The following is a 19,204-nucleotide window of genomic DNA, read 5'->3' on the forward strand; positions in this document are numbered from 1 at the left end:
TAAATAAATAAATTATTTTATTAACAACACAAGATGGATATTTTATGTAGTATTAATAATATATTTCCACAATAATATATATATTTTTTTGAAAACGAGTTGAGCCGGATTAATTCAGCTGAACTTGGGCAGAACCAATGGTTTAATTTTTCCTAACTTTAGAAAAATTAAATCAATGTCTTCTTCCTCACGGTGTTGCGACAGAGGCGACCCTAGGGGGCGACAGAGGGCTGCGATGGAGGTTCTGAGATGGAGACGACGCTACACCTCAGGCGCTGCAATAGAGGCGCTCTGATAGGGAAAGGGGGCGCTGCGAGGGCTGCGACGGAGGTTGTGATGCAACGGAGACGATGTTCGGCGTTGGGAGGCTGGAAGGTACAACGAAGTGCTGCGACGAAGATGATGGGACAGACAGAGAGGGAGAAGCGAGCAGGAGAGAGAAAAAAATCGGCCTTCTACGATGATGCGTCCCGCTAGCTTCATCCGGATGATTCGCCAAATACTACAGAATCCGAAATACCAAAATTAAACTATGGTGTTATCTTCCAATTCATATGATTTATCGACATGAATCAGGCGCGGGTGCTCCACTAACGACGTCAGGAGATGAACTGAGTAATGCAGTTAAAGTTCATCTGCTGATTCAACTTGACTATCCCCCCTAAAAAGTAACCAGTAATTCTCATACACAACCAACAACAAAAACAGAAAGGAAGATCTTAAAAGGACAATCCATGATCCTGATTGCACAAAATTCGCTTAAAGATATCGAGGACTTGGATCCTAAAGAAAACTAGAAAACATTAACAGACACTAGAATCTCCCATTCCCAATAGAACAAAAGGTCTCCGAGGACAGGAAAATTCCAAAAATGACCTTAAATATTTATATCGGTAACAGGAGGCCGAGATCGTATAAGAATCGAGGTAATTAGGATCCGCCTAAGGAAGAAGAAATTGGTAGAGAAGCAGGCACTAAAGAAAAAATTAACTAGCTGAAACATGAGGACAAGCTCCCAGTGGCTAGTCTTGAGCGAAAGACACAAATCATCGTTGTCAAAGAACATAATTTCACTCAGTATGGGAAGTTACTGAATAAGAAAGAGAAACGATGTCAGGATTTGCTAAGACGAAGAAGAGACGATGGAGGACTTTCTGAAATCGATGAAATTGAGGAAAACATGAAAAAAATATCAATTAAAACATATCCAACAGAAGAGAAACTGAGTAACAGAAATAAATTAAAGGCTAAAGATAAGCCCAACAAACAATTTTCAAATAAATGAAAGAAGCGGGAAAAAAAGAAAGATCGAAATATCGATAACCAGAGAACTTCAAAGTTAGAAAAAAAAAAAAGAATGTCTATTCTTTCAAGAAATAGAAAGAAAATGTCAATGTAGACCAATGACCTGAAGAACAAATACTCGCTGCCTCCTATGTAATTTTCAGTTAGGAACAAGTCCACCGAAGGGAAGAAAAAGGGAAAGAAGCGGAGACCTAAGACAAAATTCACCGATTAGTGTGTGCACTGTAATAGAATGTATGTAAATTAGATTAGCTTAATTGTAGGAAACTAATTGTTTCCATCATTCTGTGATTGATTTTGTACCTTGATTTTACGATCTAAATTGGACCAAAAATCTTATAAATAGACTCTTAAACGGAGAAAAATACAACTTAAATTTTTTTGAAATCCTTTGTTTTCTTACATGGTATCAGAGCAGGAGTACTTCTCCTTCTCATTGCTGAAGAACAAAGCAGAAACTCTGTTCTGTAGCTTTCCGTCGTCCGAAGAACAAAGCAGAAGCTCTATCCCGTAGCTTCCCGTCGTCGCCGATTATCTTAGTCATCATCCCACTCCGACACAACCGTCGACGACCGCACCACCAGCTCGGTTGTCGCTGCTGACCACCGCGCCGAAGGAAGCCGACAATGCCGTTGCCGAAGAAGAAAGATTTTTTTTTCTGCGACTCAATGGACCGACGGTTTCCGTAGCCGAAAAATGCCACAGTCTAAGCTGCCAACCACCGCCACTGAAGTACGCCGACGCGCCGTCACCATTGTCGAAGACGCTCTGTCGTCACCGAAGCCGACCTATCGTCACCAAAGAAGTTTTTTTTGTGTTCGTTGTCATAAGATCAAGCCACCGCCACCCGAAATCCAGTAGGACTCCAGAAAGTCAACGAACCGCCGCCGAATCATACCGCTGAATCTGCTACCGAACCACCAACGTCGACAGAGAAGACGAAGGTGCTCCTTTAATTTTTTGTTAACTTAGGAACACTGTTCCTTTATTTATTTTGCGGGTCAACCCAGCCGATAATGGGTTAACCCAGCGGATCCAAACCGGACCCGAAACAAAATCGGACCAGAACCGAACCAAGCCAAAACCGAACCGAACTGGACTGAACCTGATTGCCGAACTGAACCAAAAATTTGAATCAACCCAGAGACAGACAATGGGGAGCTATCTTCCAATCTCTGCAAAAGCTAACAACCGGGTATGTACTCACTGCCAAGAAAAAAACCATTCGCATCAGCTTTGTTACGAGATTATTGGTTATCCAGAGTGGTGGGACTTTTCAAAAAGACCTCGGAAAAAAAATTGTTGGCGAAAAGTTGCTACCTACGGCGAATGTTGCCCATCCAGGTATTATCGGGAAAACTTCAGTATTCTCTGCATATTCTAAGAATAGAACTTAGATTATTGATACAGGCGCATCTGATCACATGATGAGGGATTCCAGTCAGTTAAAATCTGTCCTACCTTCTTCTCAATCCGTTATTTCCATCGCCAATGGTAGTACCTCTCCTATTACTGGGGAAGGATCAATTATCTTGTCGAATAATCTTACATTAGATATTGTCTTTGTTGTTCCATCTCTTGAATACAATATGTTATCTGTTAGCCAAATTACTTCAATTCTTGCTTGTACTATAACTTTCTGGCCCTCCTATTGTGTCTTTCAGGACATTCTAACCCGGAAGATTCTTGGTTATAGTGTTAGACGGGGCAAACTCTTCTATTTGGAGTTAACAGAAAATGGGGGATAAAAAATTAGTCAGGTAAATCTAGTTAGTAGTTAGTTAGTAGTGAGGACAGTGCTCAAGCAACTAAATGGTTATGGCATCGAAGACTCGATCATCTTTCCATTGGTTACCTTAAGAAATTGCGACCACAACTCTTTTCTGGTTTGAATAATTTGGATTTTCATTGTGACACTTGCGAACTGGCTAAGAGCCACCGTATCTCTTATTTACCGAGTTTGAATAAGAGTTCTGAACCTTTTGAGGTTATTCATTTTGATGTTTGGGGTCCTGCAAAGGTTCCCTCTATTTTTTGAGCTCGATATTTTGTGACATTTATTGATGAATGTACTAGAATGACTTTGGTATCCCTGCTTATAAAAAAGAGTGATGTGTGTCTAGCTTTTTAGGAATTTCACCAAATGGTACACACTCAATACTAGAAGCAGATTCGTGTTTTGCAATCTAACAATGGTACTGAGTTTGTCGATGCTTCTCGTAGTAATTTTCTGAACAATCATGGAATTCGTCATTAGACCTCATGTACCTATACTCCCCAACAAAATGGATTGGCAGAGAGGAAGAATAGACAACTTTTGGAAGTAGTGTGTGCCTCTCTCTTTGGCATGAACATGTCTCGGTTTTATTGGGGCGAAGCTGTCAAATCTGCTGCCTACCTTATCAATCGAACACCTTCTCAAGTTATAGACTTTCAAACATGTCAACAAAAATTGCACTCCCTAGTTTCCATTCTCCATCTTCCGAATCTTGAACCCCGGGTTTTTTAGTGTACTTTATATGTTCATATCCCCAAAGTCTTGCGAAATAAACTTGATCCATGTGCCAAACGATGTGTTTTGTTGGCTATTCTGATTTTCAAAAAGGATATTGGTGCTATGATCCACACACCCAAAAACTCCATGTAACTCTAGATGCCTCTTTCCATGAATTAAAACCTTATTACTCAGGGGGAGTCTCTCAGAATTCACTTCGAGGAAAGAGATCAAGTGAAGAGAATAGCGGAGGGGTTGAGTTTATTGAGTTAGAAGAGGTGAATGACTAGTTTAATCAACAAGAGAATAGTGGAGGTGCTGAGTTAGAAGCAGTGAATGAATTTTTTAACCAACTAGGTTGTCGTGATGTGCAACAAGGTTGTGCTCCCAACCATGAAGCCAAGAGTGAATAATGAATTACACCTAAAGAATCCTCAGAGTTGCCTCTGTCTGCACCATCAATTGAAGAATCAACCAAGAATGTTCCTCCTCGAGTAAATACGCATCCTGTGTTTGATGAATCTATTGAAACATGTGTTCCTACAGAAAATATGACTCCTAGATATCCACAAAGATTGAATAGGGGAGTTCCAAAGAAACAGTATGAACCTGATCTTGAAGCTAAGGCCAAATATTCAATTAACAACTATGTGTCCTACCATAGGTTGACTAAATCATATGCATTTACTGTTGATCAATTATCCAGGGTTTCTATTCCTAGTAATGTGCATGATGCATTAGCTAATCCAAAATGGAAAAAGGTGATGAACGAAGAGATGGAGGCTCTACAAAATAATGCCGTGGGAATTTGTTTCACAGCCTAAAGGAGTAAAGACAATTGGATGTCGATGGGTGTTCACGGTGAAACTCAATCCGGATGGAAGTATTAACAGATATAAAGCTAGGCTAGTTGCAAAGGGATATACGCAAAGGTATGGGATAGACTATCAGGATACTTTTGCACCAGTAGTTAAGATCAATTTAATTCGCATTCTTATATCTATAGCAGCAAATCGAGACTAGCCTTTGCAACAATTTGATGTTAAAAATGTCTTCCTCAATGGAGACTTAAAAGAAGAAGTCTACATGGAACTACCACCCGGAGTTAAAAGTGGTTCTTTGTGTCAAGGTGAAGTCTGTAAATTGAAGAAGTCATTGTATGGGCTAAAATAGTCACCTAGAGCATGGTTTGGGAGATTCTCGGTTACAATGAAGGAGTTTGGCTATAAGCAAAGTAACTTAGATCATACTTTTTTTATAAAACACAAAGAGGAAAAAGTAACAACTTTTATTGTATATGTTGATGATATGGTCGTGACATAAGATGACCCATGTGAAATACAAACTTTATAGGAGTATTTAGCCACTAAATTTGAAACGAAGAATCTCGGATAACTTAAATATTTTTTGGGAATTGAGGTTGCAATATCGAAACATGAAGTCTTCCTTTCACAGCGCAAATATGTGTTGAACCTTCTAGCCGAAATCGAAATGCTTGACTGTAAACCAATAGAGACGCCCATGGAAATGAATCATAAGCTCGGAATTCTTCCAAATCAAATCCCAGCAGACAAAGGGCGTTATCAGCGATTAGTTGGAAGATTAATCTACCTATCACACACAAGGCCCGTTGTAGCATATGCAGTGAGCGTTGTGAGTCAGTTCATGCATGCACCAAGTGAAGAACATATGGAAGTAGTCTATCAGATCTTGAGATATTTAAAGAGTGCTCCAGGAAAAAAAAAATTTATTCTCAAAAAATGGTATCTCTAATATTGAAGGATATATAGATTTTAATTGGGCAAGTGATCAGATAACCAGAAGATCCACTTCGGGTTACTTTACTTTTGTGGAAGGGAATCTTGTCACTTGGAAAAACAAAAAACAGAAGGTAGTATCAAGATCAAGTGTTGAAGTTGAATTTCGAGGTATGGCTCATGGTGTATACGAATTGTTATGGATAAGGAATGTACAGAGGGACTTAGGGATTGAATAGGCCAAACCTATGAACCTCCATTGTGATAACAGGTAGCCATCGCAATTGCACAAAATCTGGTTCAACATGATCAGACTAAACATGTTGAAGTTGATCGTCATTTCATCAAGGAGAACCTCGATGCAAAAATCATACAATTCCTTTTATTCGATCAGAGAATCAACTGGCTGATATGCTCACGAAAGCAATATCATGGAAGGCATTTCATGGTATAATTGACAAGTTGGGCATGGCCGATATTTATGCACCAACTTGAGGGGGAGTGTGTACACTGTAATAGAATGTATGTAAATTAAATTAGCTTAAACATAGGAAACTAATTGTTTCCATAAATCCGTGATTGATTCTGTACCTTGATTTTAGGATCTAAATTGGACCTAAAATCAGCATGTAATATCTTATAAATAGCCTCGTAAACGGAGAGAATACATAGGAAAATTCTTTGAAATCCTTCATTTTCCTACAATTAGTAGAAGGGCTACTGTGGATGTCGACCATGAAGAAGAATTGGGAGAAGAAGAAGATGTCGTGGACAAAAACTAGAAGCGGCAAGAGACGGAACAGAAGAACAAGAGAAAATTTCCAGAAAAAAGAATTGAGGATGCACTCGTATAGTTCTAGAAGAATGCAAATGTAGTAAGAGGAAAGGCGAAGAATAAAACTAACATGTTTCAATTGATATGAAATTTGAATTTCTCATTGTAGCCATTGCGGATCGCAAAGACGAGGTGAAAGAAACCCAAATTGTTGGAGGTTTTTGAAGAGCGAGGTGTGAGGGGTATAATCTTCTTCTTCGGCCTTGCTTTGGGCTCTGCAAGGCCGAAGAAGCTGAAAAAATGAACCTGTGAAACAACCAGCTGATGCTTATGCTTTTGACTTGGTTATAAAACCCATTAACTATACACCGGGCTGGATGGGCGACGTCTGAAGAGTATTTAACATTAGCTTGTAATGGCTATCTTCCTCTTAGATTAGCAATTCGACTCTCCCATCTATTATCACTTGGATGCCGTTTTTCATATTTAAACCACATGTGTTAAAATATTTCATATTTAATATAAAATGGATGGGAGATGAGAAAATTACTTTTTTAGGGTAATAATTAATCTATAAATATTTATAGATTCTATTTTTCAGCTAAAGTAAATAATGTGATTATGAGATAAAATTGGATATAATGGTTTGATGAGTGGAAAAATTTGAATCATTTATCTATTTTCCTTTATGAGCATTGCCAATGAGTAAATGCCCAACCTTGATTGGAAAAATGTCTCTAGTAGAATTCTTAAATAGATGAAGTTTAGGGTTTCGATCAAAGTTTTTTTTTTTTTTTATAATATGAAAACTTTCCCATGAGAAGCTTGGTTAAAGAAAAATTAATATTTTCAATTTTTTTTAACAAGCAACACAATCCATCTCAAGGATGTTTGCTTATACAACCCAACATATAAGGAGAAGAGAGGGTTGGCGTTCTCTACCACCTACCACCGTCAAGCGACGGTAGAGACGGGCTCAATCCCTTCTCCTTTCTGCTCTAGTGGGGAAGAAGGCAACCCCCGCCCCACAGCTTTTCTTCTTCCCCTCATGATCATTGTCGCTATGTGGAACTAGCGTAGGTGGTCGGAAGGCAAAGGCCGTTCTCACACTGGAAAAAAATCTGAAGCTTCTGAAATGGTTTCAAAATAACTCGAGGAAAGTTCGTTTTGGTTTCTCATAGATGAAATGCAGAAGCTGCCCTATTTCAGGAATCTAAGCTCTTGCCATCGATTACTCACCCTAAACAGATACATATCTTTGCTCTCTGCGAAAGCTCGACCGACTCAGACCTCCATGGGATCCTCAGAGCTGTATCTTTTAACTTAAGGACGTTATCCTTCTCACTGATCAGCCCTGTAGCAAAATTTTTACCACCATTATTTTGCTGTGGAAGTTTAGGAATTCTTTCAGATAATTAGTTGTTGCTTTACATCTGTACATGCAGGCTTGCACGATTGATCTTAGTCCGTGTAAAACTATTTTTAAGTTTCTAGGATACTAAGAAACTGACGATTAGGCGCGACAAGTTCGATTACGCTCAGGGAAGAGCCTCATATGGAAGCAGGTAGGCCTAACCAAATATCATTAAAGTAGGAGTGGCAATTGTCTCTTTATACAGATCTCCTCGTTGTCTTCACTATTCTGTCTGTAATCTCATTGCCACATTCTCTAGCTATAGAATCCAATGTTCTCTAAAAAGAAAGCTACCTGATCAAACCACATCAAACTCTCTTTCCATCTCACTTGGTAGCATCATTAATCTACATACGATAACCTCAGTATCATGTATCGTATCATAACCCTAAAATCTGATACGATTGTTAAAGAATAATCTCACATGGATTAGTGAATAGAAAGATGTTGAGTTTATTACTTGGAAAAAAAATTATTTGGCTAATCATTCTGGGATGAACCTTAAAACCAATTTCACATGGTATTAGAGTAAATATTAACCACAAAAGAGGTCCTCTGAGATGTATCGTATACAATATGGATGGCAATAAGATGGCAATGCACTGCTCACTTTCCAAAAGAATAAAAACCTAACAGCCTTTAATCATTCTAAATTGACAGGAAATTAATTATATAATGGCTGTACTAATGATGTTGTAATCATAATTCTTTTCGTATTAATTTAAGTATTTAACAACGTTAATATGTTCAACTAAGGTTGGAATTGCATGGAATTTCTTCTTCTTTTTGTCTTACACAGAGTTCCCACCTTCCCTTGTGTATATCACCTGCCTCGCCAGTTTCCAAAAATGAGAAAACAGTCAGAAGAGGTTTGAAGCATGTCTACGATCACGCTAGAAGGGCTTCTTCGGCAGGCATCGCCAAATGAAAGTGCGGGGGAGGATTCAGCTGCCAGAGTCGTTAAGAAGAAGAGAAATCTACCGGGGAAGCCAGGCAAGAAAACTCGCTTCGTTTAGTTCTTCTTAAATGACTCGTTCTCTTTTTGTTAGATAATCGTCATGCTTTCAGTTGAATTCAATCTTCTCACTGCTCAGTGGAACACGACAAACCAGAGATGAAGAAATCTTTGGTGAAAAACTGTTCTTTTGGGGACGTTAAATTTGTTATTTTGAATCAAACTGATGAAAACTATGCTGTTTTTGAGGTCCTACTTATGGTGAAACTTCTTGTTGCAATTACTCGGAATTGAATCTTCATTACTTGGCTTGAGTGTTTTCTCAGAATTTTTCTTTCTCAGGTTTTTACTGCAAAGTTTATGTATCATCCAGTCTCTGCTTTAACCTGCATCAGGAGCTCCTAACCGGGGTTTCCGTGCTCTTTGCTTTTCTGCGTCCACTGATTTCATGGGTCCAATTACCATGTTACATGAGTACAGACAGCACTTTGTTTCAATTGCGACATCCATGACCGAGTCAGAACCATCATGGAGCATGCCGAAGAATAGTAACTAATCAAGTACAATCAATTAATCTTTCTTTTCTGGGTGAGAAAGCAAGAATATTTGTTTTTCATCTTAGCATCTGGAAATCACGTAGCGAAAAGAAGAGAAGAAAAGAAAAAAAGCCTACGTACTGAGTCGAAACTGGTAGTTGCGTGAGTGACGACGCATCAAACTAGTTCCTGAAACTTTTACTGACCTTCTCCGCTGGATTCAGTGCAGACCCAGATGCAGAAGTCGTTGCTCTGTCGCCGGGAACGCTCATGGCGACAAACAGATACATGTGCGAAGTATGTCTTAAGGGCTTCCAGAGGGACCAGAACCTTCAGCTCCATAGAAGAGGACACAACCTGCCATGGAAATTGAAGCAACGGTCTGGTGCCGCCGTGAAGAGAAGAGTGTATATTTGCCCGGAGGTGCGTTGTCCTCACCATGACCCAAGTCGAGCACTCGGCGACCTCACTGGAATAAAGAAGCATTACTGTAGAAAGCATGGGGAGAAGAAGTGGAAATGTGACAAGTGTTCGAAGCCTTATGCTGTTCAATCGGACTGGAAAGCTCATGCCAAGATATGTGGAACTAGAGAGTATCGCTGTGACTGTGGAACCATTTTCTTAAGGTGAGAAAGATCGCTGCCTTTAAACTCAGGACTGGTCAACTGCACTCGCTGATTTACTGAACAGTCTCAAGATCGGGGTTCATTTTCCCCTCATCAATTCAATGTGCAATTCTTCTTCATTATCATAATCTTCTCTGGGGTGATCCTGTTTAGTCTTTTCTTTTTTTTCTTTATCGGTTTCTTGACAAAATGTAAATCGACATGCCGGCTTTTTAAATTGGAACTAGATAATTTCAATTTTGGTTCCTTTTTACAGGCGGGATAGCTTCATCACTCACAGAGCCTTCTGTGATGCATTGGCGGAAGAGAACTACAAGGTGCAACAAGGCCTCCCTTCTTATAGAGGGATGATACACACTTCGACTGCTTCTTCGAACACAAGCACGGTAATGAACCTGTCTGTTTCTAGCGAAGACATGCGTACCCACCTTAGATCTTCATTCACGAGTCCAGCAGGAGTCATCTTCTCCGGTAGATTGGACCTTCCTCTCGACTCCGTCGTTTCTCAAACCTCGAGCCTTCACTACAGTGGGACTGATTCATCGACTTACGTTTCTCTGAGTGGATCGAAGAACACTCACTGGGCAATGGGATCAGCATACATGTCTGCCACTGCGTTGTTACAGAAAGCTACAGAAATGGGTGCAATGGTTAGCGATAACTCAATCTCACCAGTTCTGCTGAAAGGATTTGCCGGCTACTCCTCGAGTGCAAGATCATGCGGGTCTGTCCAGGAGGCATATCATGACCCATTCGACGCTTCTCAAATGATTACTTCAACAGTTGAAGGTTTATACAGTACGGGAAATCAAAGCGCATACGAGAAGAGTTCACAAAGCAGTGGCGTTTTACAGAATGGGCTACTTGATGCTCACATGTTGCTGCAATCAGAACACAGACATGAGGAAAATCCAATGAGAGGAGGCTTTATGGATGAGCTGCAGAAAGGGTACGGAAGTGAAAGGACGACGGCTGATTTCCTTAGCTTAGGCCCCGTCGACCTTATAAATACTGGAGAGACAATCCCAAGAGATTCAACAAACAGGTTAGGGTATGCAGCTGAGCAGCAGAACTTGCACAATATGAGTTCTTACTGTGGCTCTCCACTAGAGAAAAGCAGAAGTCAACCGTTTTAACCATCTTGCTCCGAGATGGGCGAAACCGGAAAAAATCACCAGGTTTTCGTTGTGTTTTTTTGGTGTAATTTGTAGCCTTTTAGCAATATCCAGAATGCAATCTAATTTGATAGGCAGTTCAAAAGGAACATGTTTATAGCAGAAGCATGACAATCTTGAAATGCATGATAGAAAATGCTTTCCAGATTTTCCTCTCTACTCGGATGTTTAAATATGATTCAGATAAATTTTTTAAGAGTAAAGAGGCATAGATGGGAGGTCAAACCTGTGAGAATGACCGATTCAAATGCAAAAGTACCAGGAAAATAGTAGAATGAGATGAATCCAAAAACCAAGCAAACATTGGCTTCACCTCATCCCTGTTGAGGCCACCTGAGTCACAAAAGCCACCTGCAGATCGATGTCAGAAGCTCAAGACTCATCAGGAGCAAGCTTTCTCTTCCCCCTCCGGTTCCTCTAGAGGAAGCCTTTGAGGGAGTAGGAAACTTGCTCTCTCAGATAACATGCGTTCCTTCAACTGATCCTCCCTTCATGCCTCCATTGACATATATAGAGCCAGAGCTCTCAAATCTCTCGAAGCTTATGCCTTCAGGATGGCAGATTCCTCACGTATAGTCCCTTTCATTGTCTGAATTGTTCCACGACCTAATCCAGGATTGGCATCTACTGGATTACATTTATATCAACTTTAGTAACTCCTCTGGATTAAGTCAGTTGGAGCGAATTGGTTCATTGTGGGGTTGATATTCTTTTAACGTGACCCGGGCATCTATCTCTTTCGACTCCTGCAATCCTCTAAGAGACGAGAGAATGTTAAATCTTCCTTAAATTATGAGAGAATCCGATAACAAAAACTCTTTTCGGACGCAGCTTCAGCAAAGTCAATGCTCAAAAGTGACGATCCTTGAGGTAGATATGACAACTCTTGCCGGGCCCTTCGTCCTCGTGCTATTAAATTTGCTGAAAACATAAAGGTTACTGTAATTGAATTGATCCGAGAATAAGACCTTTTATAGGCTCGAATGTCAGAACAATCTCACAAGGCTAAGCTTACTCACACATGGCGGCCTTTCAGAGGCATAAGCCCTTTTCTGTTTCTACGAATCCAACCCCTCGGCATCACCCTGTTGCAGTAAAACAGGCTGGTTTTTACACATTCAAAATCACTCTCTAAAATTATTCATGAAACTTCTTCTCAAACTTTGAATCCTTGTACTGGATTGAGACTCAAACCTCTGCTTCTCACACCATAAATCCGGCAATGGAGCAACAGGCCCAATTTTCTCAATGGTGAGATAATTTTGTCTTGTACTAAAATAATTAACTAATATTTAATATAATTCAATTATAAAGCTAGAAATCGTGAGTCTGGTGTTAAATTTTTACAAAAACTTGGCTGAATCCGTTCATGGCAAGTTTAATTACCTGATGGCAGGGTCGGACTTTTGAATAGTCAAACTTGTTCAAAAAGTATAAGCAAATCTATAAATAATTAATAAATCAATAATAAAAATGAGAGTCCTATCATTAAGTGCACCAGGGGGAACTTTCATTTTTCACCACCTGATGGCCGATGATGATTCACTCGTTTCCCTGAATTTGCTAAAGTCCAGCCTTCAAAAATTTCTCGTCAAACACAACATGTTTTCATTATAAACAACAAAGCTTGGCCCTATATTTAACTACCAAGGAGTCTCATAACCCACATGAACAAACACATCACCCATTCCCCAAACCGTTCCTGCAATCCAAATAATGTACAGTTCAACAAACAGCACATAGGATTACTTTACACAAATCCCTTGCTCAAATCCAAAAGAGTTGTGCTGATCCAATCTACTACTTCTACTTCTTCTTCTCTTGGACGTGTTCTACGTTGGGATTTTCAGTAATTGGGGCTTACATTTCAAAGGCATTATACAATACTCTCTGCACTAGGTTCAATGGTTTCCATGAAACTTTTCTCTATTGCTATTTCCATGTTCCACTGCCAACGCTTGTATGTCCGGTGTTATCTCTTCCCAGTTTCCCTTGTGACTCCAATCTTCACGTCTCGGTTGGGTTCCACACCTTTCCAAGCCCATCTGGTTCTGTATCTCTTCAAACTCTTCTGCTGCAACAGCCTGTCTTTTCCCACCCATTTCTAGGTCAAAACTCCTTTTAGCTATCTCTGGACTCAAGGCCCGCCCCAATGAGTGGGACGGAGTAAAGGCTGAAGAGTCCTCTTTCACCCTAGCTCGGAAATTGTTCTTAGATGGCGGGATCCTAGACAAGAAGACCTCCCTGATATTTTGAGCCAAACCACGGTTATAAGGATTCATTTTCCCATCATACCTATAACGGAAATTCTCATATGTTGTCTGCATGGAAAATGAGCATATGTGAGCAACATGTGAAACCAGTGGCAAACAGCATGATTAAACCAAAATTAGGCAATCAGAAATTGTCCAAACCAGAAGGAGTTTTTGATATAGACTAATCCACATTATCAAAAGATAGAGACTAATCTACAGATTTAGTAACTAACACAAACATGATATACAGAACAGACTGAAAACCAGAACCAGTCTGCAACTTGAGTCGAAATGTTTTTTTTTTCCTAGAGTGCTCTGACTAACCCTACTTAAGATCTTGCTTACATTTATTAAATGCAACAATTTTAAAGAGCAGCACACACTAATAAATCGGTTAATCCATCATCCTACCTCACAAACTTGCTTCATAGACCTCAAGCAATCCAACCCAATTCAACTGTCTTGCACACTTCAAATGGTTAGTATACAAAGATTTAGGGATGGTGGAAGTGAATTGATTCCTTGGGTCTCAATTGGTTGTATTAGAATGAGGGATGATGTTGTACTATAACATCATGTCAGAACCTACTCAAACCTAAGTGCACCTAAGCCAAGCCAACCTCATGATCGTAATAGTAATAGTCCTCTCAAATTGCAAGAATCCACTCAATTCCAGCTTCAGTCATTTACCCTACCAATACAAGCTGGCATATAACACAACACACCCACCAAATGAGTCCATTGTTGATTACAATTATCTTTCAATCTTTAGAAATGGGGCAGTCAGGATTATCAAGACAGAGAGGAAGTATGGAGAACCACTTGTCCCCTAGGTGCTCTTTTATTTCAGTGATCTGAATTGTCAGCAGATCCACCTCATGTGCTATTCATTCCTCAGGCCCTAAATACGAATTTTCAACTTGAGAGAATATATATTACTCAAACAGGCTTCACCAGTGTTATAAATGGATATGTATAAATCTAAAAGATGAAATTGAGGATATTCAGTACTACCTGGTTCGTACATATTAAATAGAGGTGAAATGCTGTGAGACCTCCGACAAACCAACTAGCAACAAATGTGTATATGATGAGAATGCCAGAAACAGGTGATTTTAGGAAAGCCTTCCATAGATTGCAATCATGCACGTCCATTATGTATTTGATGTCGACCCAGCAAAATGCAAACACATACAAGCACAGGAGAGTTGCTGAGGACACAAACATGAAAAAGAATCTGTAGTTCCTCTGCACAGGGAAAAACAATACTTGAGACATGATTCCAGTACAAATAAGAAAAGCAAATGACTGAACTACAGAGAAAGTCAAGCTCCGCAGAAACAGAATATGAACTAGATTTCACATGAATAACATAGTATTTGTGTATAAGAGTTGCTAACTTAATCATTTCTGCCAATAAAAGTTACACACTTAACATAATTGGAAAAAAATAATTATCGTCACTTGGAAATATGGACTGTGAATGACTCTGACACTCTTTGATTACAGAAAAATTTAGTAGTTTGAAAGTCTTGAGTACAAAATCATCATGAAGGCAGCCAAAGCATCAACATAGCTCCTTATAGCTGAAAACCTGAAATCTAACATGTCTTCAATAATCATAAAAAAGTACTGCTGTATCACAATATTAGGACTAAAAGTAATGATGAAAGAATACACCTAGACAATACCTTCCCAATACATTGGCCCACCCAGGGACAGTGATGATCAAAGCGCTCAACACAGTTATTGCAGATAGAACAATGAGAGCATCGAGGAGGCCTATACAGCATGCAGGTGTGGCAGTACTTTACTTTGACCACAATTCCATTTACAACTACATCCTTTGTAGGAGGTAAAGCTGGGGCAACACCTTGACTTCCTACCCAATCTGCTGATAAACTGGCTTCCCCATCATCTTCAGGTTCAGGAGGATGTGCACTGCGAGGAATAATGCCTGGATCCCTCCCAGAAGTGAGTAAAAGAAGGCAGAGAGTCTGCATAGTTTGAGAGGTTAGTTGAAAGAATTGATGGTAGAGCAACCTGGAAAAGAACTTACAACAAGGAGAAATTCAATTGTCTATTTTCAATATCCCAAGTTATCTGGCTTTCATTAGCCAGAATTTTAACCACTTTTCAGAGTTAAAAATCATTCTTTATGCTGTTTTCTATACATGCAGCAGATTTCCCACATTGAATGGGAATAATTACTTGTCTATCCACTGAGACGGGAAAAGAGTGTCAGAGATTTTCTTTCAATCTGTTATGGACCTTCTTAGGTCTTCAATGGAGAGGGAAGATAGAGCTCAACAATTGGAATAGTGTCTTCTTGGAAAAACTCAAAACCAAACACTAGTTTGTCCATCTTTTTCTTTAAACAACCCTTATTCCAATTGTTGGGCACGATCTCTCTCAACTTTGAAGACCTAAGAATGTCCTAATATAATCACAGCCCTTTATCAAACTATTAAAGAGTTCAATTTCTGAGGGACATCAAAGCTTGAAGAACACAAACAGAATCAAAGAATTTTGAGCTGTAATTTAAATCATTACAGATCAATCTTCATTTCTACCAGGAAGGTTAATTTTGGTTATCCAGTTTAAAGCTTTAACATGTCAAATCCATGTCATTTTGGCTACCCTCTTTCCACTGAAGTAGGTAGTCAAGATTTACAACTTAAAATTAACATTGCCCTCAGATACAAGCAATGAAGACAGCCTCAGTCCTGTTAGCCAATTGAAAAATCTGAGTAATGAGTTCCTTGTCACTTTTTGGCACAACCAAGTAAATCGTGTTCTTGTTATAAATCTTTGTGTTAAGACCCCCACCCCAAGACAATCGACTAGTCTGAGAGATGGAGCACAAGTACAATCACGAAATGGTGAAATTTTTTAGCCGCAAATATGAATGACTTGTCAACTGATAATCCACATATTACTATACCAAATTCATAGAAGAACTCGTTGAACAAAACAACCAAAGACCAAGTTTGTTCAAGCATAAAATTTTCAACAGACTAGAAGAAAACAATACTAAGCACTACTGATCGAGCAACTAAATGCAGCTAGAGAAACTTACATATAATGCAAAAACCACTGCAAGAACGACAATGAGATTTCCAAGATCCTGCTGGAATTCTTCAAAAAGCTTATGAGAAACAAACACTGCAAACATGATCACTGGGACAATGATGAGAAGTATTGTAAACAGCAATGACCTCACATCTGGACCAAATATCAATCTGCCCCTGAGAAAGAACCTCTGCAGAAACATATTCATACAATGGGCTGTCAATTGCCTACAAATTATATTATCTCCGATAGAAAGTGATTGATTCACTAATAAAAAATATCCTAAAAAGGCTTCCTAAAGCAACACAGCAAAAGTATGGAAGTTCAGCAAAGACAAGACTCAGACAAAAAATACGAGCGCATACCACTGCCATGATAAATTAAAACAATCCACAACAAAGAGGTTATATGATAACATTGACTAGAAGTTTGCCACTAAATTCTCACAAAATATTGGAGTAGGGTGCATAAACATCTTGAATCACACAAAATGGCATGTTCCAATCTTTATAAAACTTCTAGGTAACATTTCCCACAAATTTTGCAAGAACTAACATAAATTAATCACCTATCACAGGGTAACAAGGAAAAGAAAGTACAGGGCAATGCTGAAAATATATAACCTTGCTTCACCTATGAAAGGTCAAATAATCAGTGTACAAGGATATCCTCTTCTGTCACACATTCAAAACTCAGAACCAACAGAAGATTCCCATAAACATAAAGCAGTATCCAGTTTATACCCCCTTTAGGAAAATTACACATGATATACCCAGCCAGTTCAAGAACTAAATTCTTTTCAGAAGAAAGTTCAATAACTTGGAATGGTAAATTTAAACATTGAAAAAGACAATGATCAGAAGAACAGAGAGTACAAAGGAAAGAGCATAAAACAATACTGCTAAAGGAAAAGATCTTGCCGAATATGACTTATAATCCAGCAACCCTCATTTCAGAGTTCAAAAGAGATTACTTCCCTATGGATGAGGTCATAACCACAGGAATTCCCCATTTTCTTTCCTCATGTCACCTACAATTGAGCTTCAAAAATGATAGATTTGAATTGAAGAAGAAGAATCAAATTCGTGACATGATCATTTGATATTACTCTATATGTGAATAGATGAAAGGTCATAAGGTGCAACTCTTTAGGATGCTTAGTGTTTGAGAGCATTTCACATCTATTCTTGATTCAGTTCATAGTATCGTGGTTACACAAACACAACCAAATTGAATTTCAGTCCACGCTTGCAGAAAATTTCAGCTGACTATGTAGTTCAAACTATGTGGATGCGATAAAAAAAAAGGAAACCTGATCAGTAATAAAAAAAGGAACTCTGATCAGTAATAAAAAAAGGCATCATGTCACCGAAAAAGCTAATCACTAAAATGTCATAACCCAGCCTAAAAGGGTCAGGAAACTTAAGCAAAAACAGGAAAAGCAAAAAAAAAAAAAAAGAAATGCTTGTTTTAATAGGATAACTATAGCTCTATCTGAAAAAGCATATACATGGATTAGCGAATAAAACATTAGCACAAAATCAAGTCAATAACTCAATAGACAGAATTTTACTAAAGTAAAAAAAGAGCAGTGTAAGATGTTTAAACTGATAGTAGAATGCCTACATTGTTTCCTTTCCAGAGTTGGTAAACTCGCTTAGGTGGGCCATTGCTGTCAATGATACGTCTATTAGAATCAGATAGATGGCGAGGGGGAGGAGTTACATACATCTTCCCCTCCATCCAGAGAGAGTCAACTCAGAAAAGCTTGGTATCAGCCTGGACCTTTCATCTAGACCCAGTGACCTGCAAGGAAAAGCTTATATGAGAATTTGAAATTAAAATAAAAGCATCAGGATTTCTCTGAGTAAAGAAATGAAGCGGCGGAAAACCAATGCCAGCTCGAAATGGAAAGAACAGAGAACAGAACAATCAGGATTCGAGAAGGTACGAACAAGTAAAAATCACTCTCAGAGTCTCAATTGGTTCCGGATACGTAAATAAAACTGAAACTGCAGTAAAATGCATGGATTTTCAGGGAAAGACCATTTCTTTGAAAAAAATTATGGGACTATTACAAAAACAGAAATACGGTGAAAAAAAAAGGCACAGAGCCCCAAAGAGTATCAAAACTTTTCTTATGAAGAGAAAAGAAATAGAAGTATGAACTTTTATCACAATGCGAAGAAGAGAAAGAAAAAATGCCCGAACCAAAATCAAAAGGACGTCGATTTTGATAAATCTACAGAATGATCAATGAGAAGCGAAATAAGACCCTGACGACCATGGAGAAAAGAAGCACATATTCTGAAGATTACAAACTAAAGTGCGGACGACTAAAAAACTAAACGAAAAAGAAAAAAGAGACTACTTCCCAATGAAAACGATAAAAAATAACACGTAAAAATCAAAACCCGAAATAAAAATTAAAGAAAAAAACAGTAACAAGAACAAACAGAGATGCACGATCAGTGAAAGGAAATTCAACTATAGAAAAGAAAAAGAAAAAGCACATAAAGCTTCGATCAGCATTCCGCACAAAATCATCAACAACAAATATTACCTGGAGGAAGGTGAGGGGAAAGAAAACGAACATGAGCGCCAAGTCGACAGGAAGCGGATCCGCCGGCTGGTCAGCTCGCCCGACTTCAGACCCGATTTCTCCGACTGGGAGAGCGTTGCCTACAGAAGACAGAGACGTCGCCCCACTGCAGCGATATTTCAGCGGTTTCGCCGGGAACGAACAGGATACGAAGCTAGCCGACGCAAAACTGTGGCCCACGTCGGACCTCCGATTCTCACTACCCCGCACTCACGCCCTTAAATTTAAAAAAAAACAA

General features: G+C 39.1%; 2 protein-coding genes across 4 annotated transcripts; one reads left to right on the forward strand and one right to left on the reverse strand.

The window, feature by feature from the left end:
• The first annotated feature begins 8,623 nt into the window (after positions 1 to 8,623).
• Positions 8,624 to 10,998, forward strand: LOC137963373 (zinc finger protein GAI-ASSOCIATED FACTOR 1-like). The gene is made up of 4 exons (XM_068810500.1): positions 8,624 to 8,738; positions 9,466 to 9,862; positions 10,119 to 10,599; positions 10,687 to 10,998. Exons 1-4 carry the CDS (start codon positions 8,624 to 8,626, stop codon positions 10,996 to 10,998), a joined length of 1,305 nt encoding a protein of 434 aa, XP_068666601.1.
• Positions 10,999 to 12,671: 1,673 nt separating this feature from the next.
• On the reverse strand, positions 12,672 to 19,204 carry LOC137962729 (probable protein S-acyltransferase 7). 3 transcript variants are annotated; one of them, XM_068809761.1, is made up of 6 exons: positions 18,959 to 19,204; positions 17,991 to 18,170; positions 16,372 to 16,554; positions 14,984 to 15,289; positions 14,307 to 14,540; positions 12,672 to 13,358 (listed from the first exon to the last, which is right to left on the reverse strand). In XM_068809761.1, the coding sequence occupies exons 2-6, from the start codon at positions 18,105 to 18,107 to the stop codon at positions 12,939 to 12,941; spliced, it is 1,260 nt and encodes a 419-aa protein (XP_068665862.1). In that variant the 5' UTR covers positions 18,108 to 18,170; positions 18,959 to 19,204; the 3' UTR covers positions 12,672 to 12,938. The 3 variants fall into 3 exon arrangements, with proteins under 3 accessions (XP_068665862.1, XP_068665861.1, XP_068665863.1); XM_068809760.1 differs by having other exon boundaries at positions 18,928 to 19,204; XM_068809762.1 differs by having other exon boundaries at positions 18,094 to 18,170; positions 18,959 to 19,200.

The sequence above is a fragment of the Aristolochia californica genome, unplaced genomic scaffold (genome assembly GCF_029961685.1).
Source record: "Aristolochia californica isolate CCGP_79_NKW_82.1479 unplaced genomic scaffold, dmAriCali1.0.hap1 SCAF_4, whole genome shotgun sequence".
NCBI classification, from domain to species: domain Eukaryota; kingdom Viridiplantae; phylum Streptophyta; class Magnoliopsida; order Piperales; family Aristolochiaceae; genus Aristolochia; species Aristolochia californica.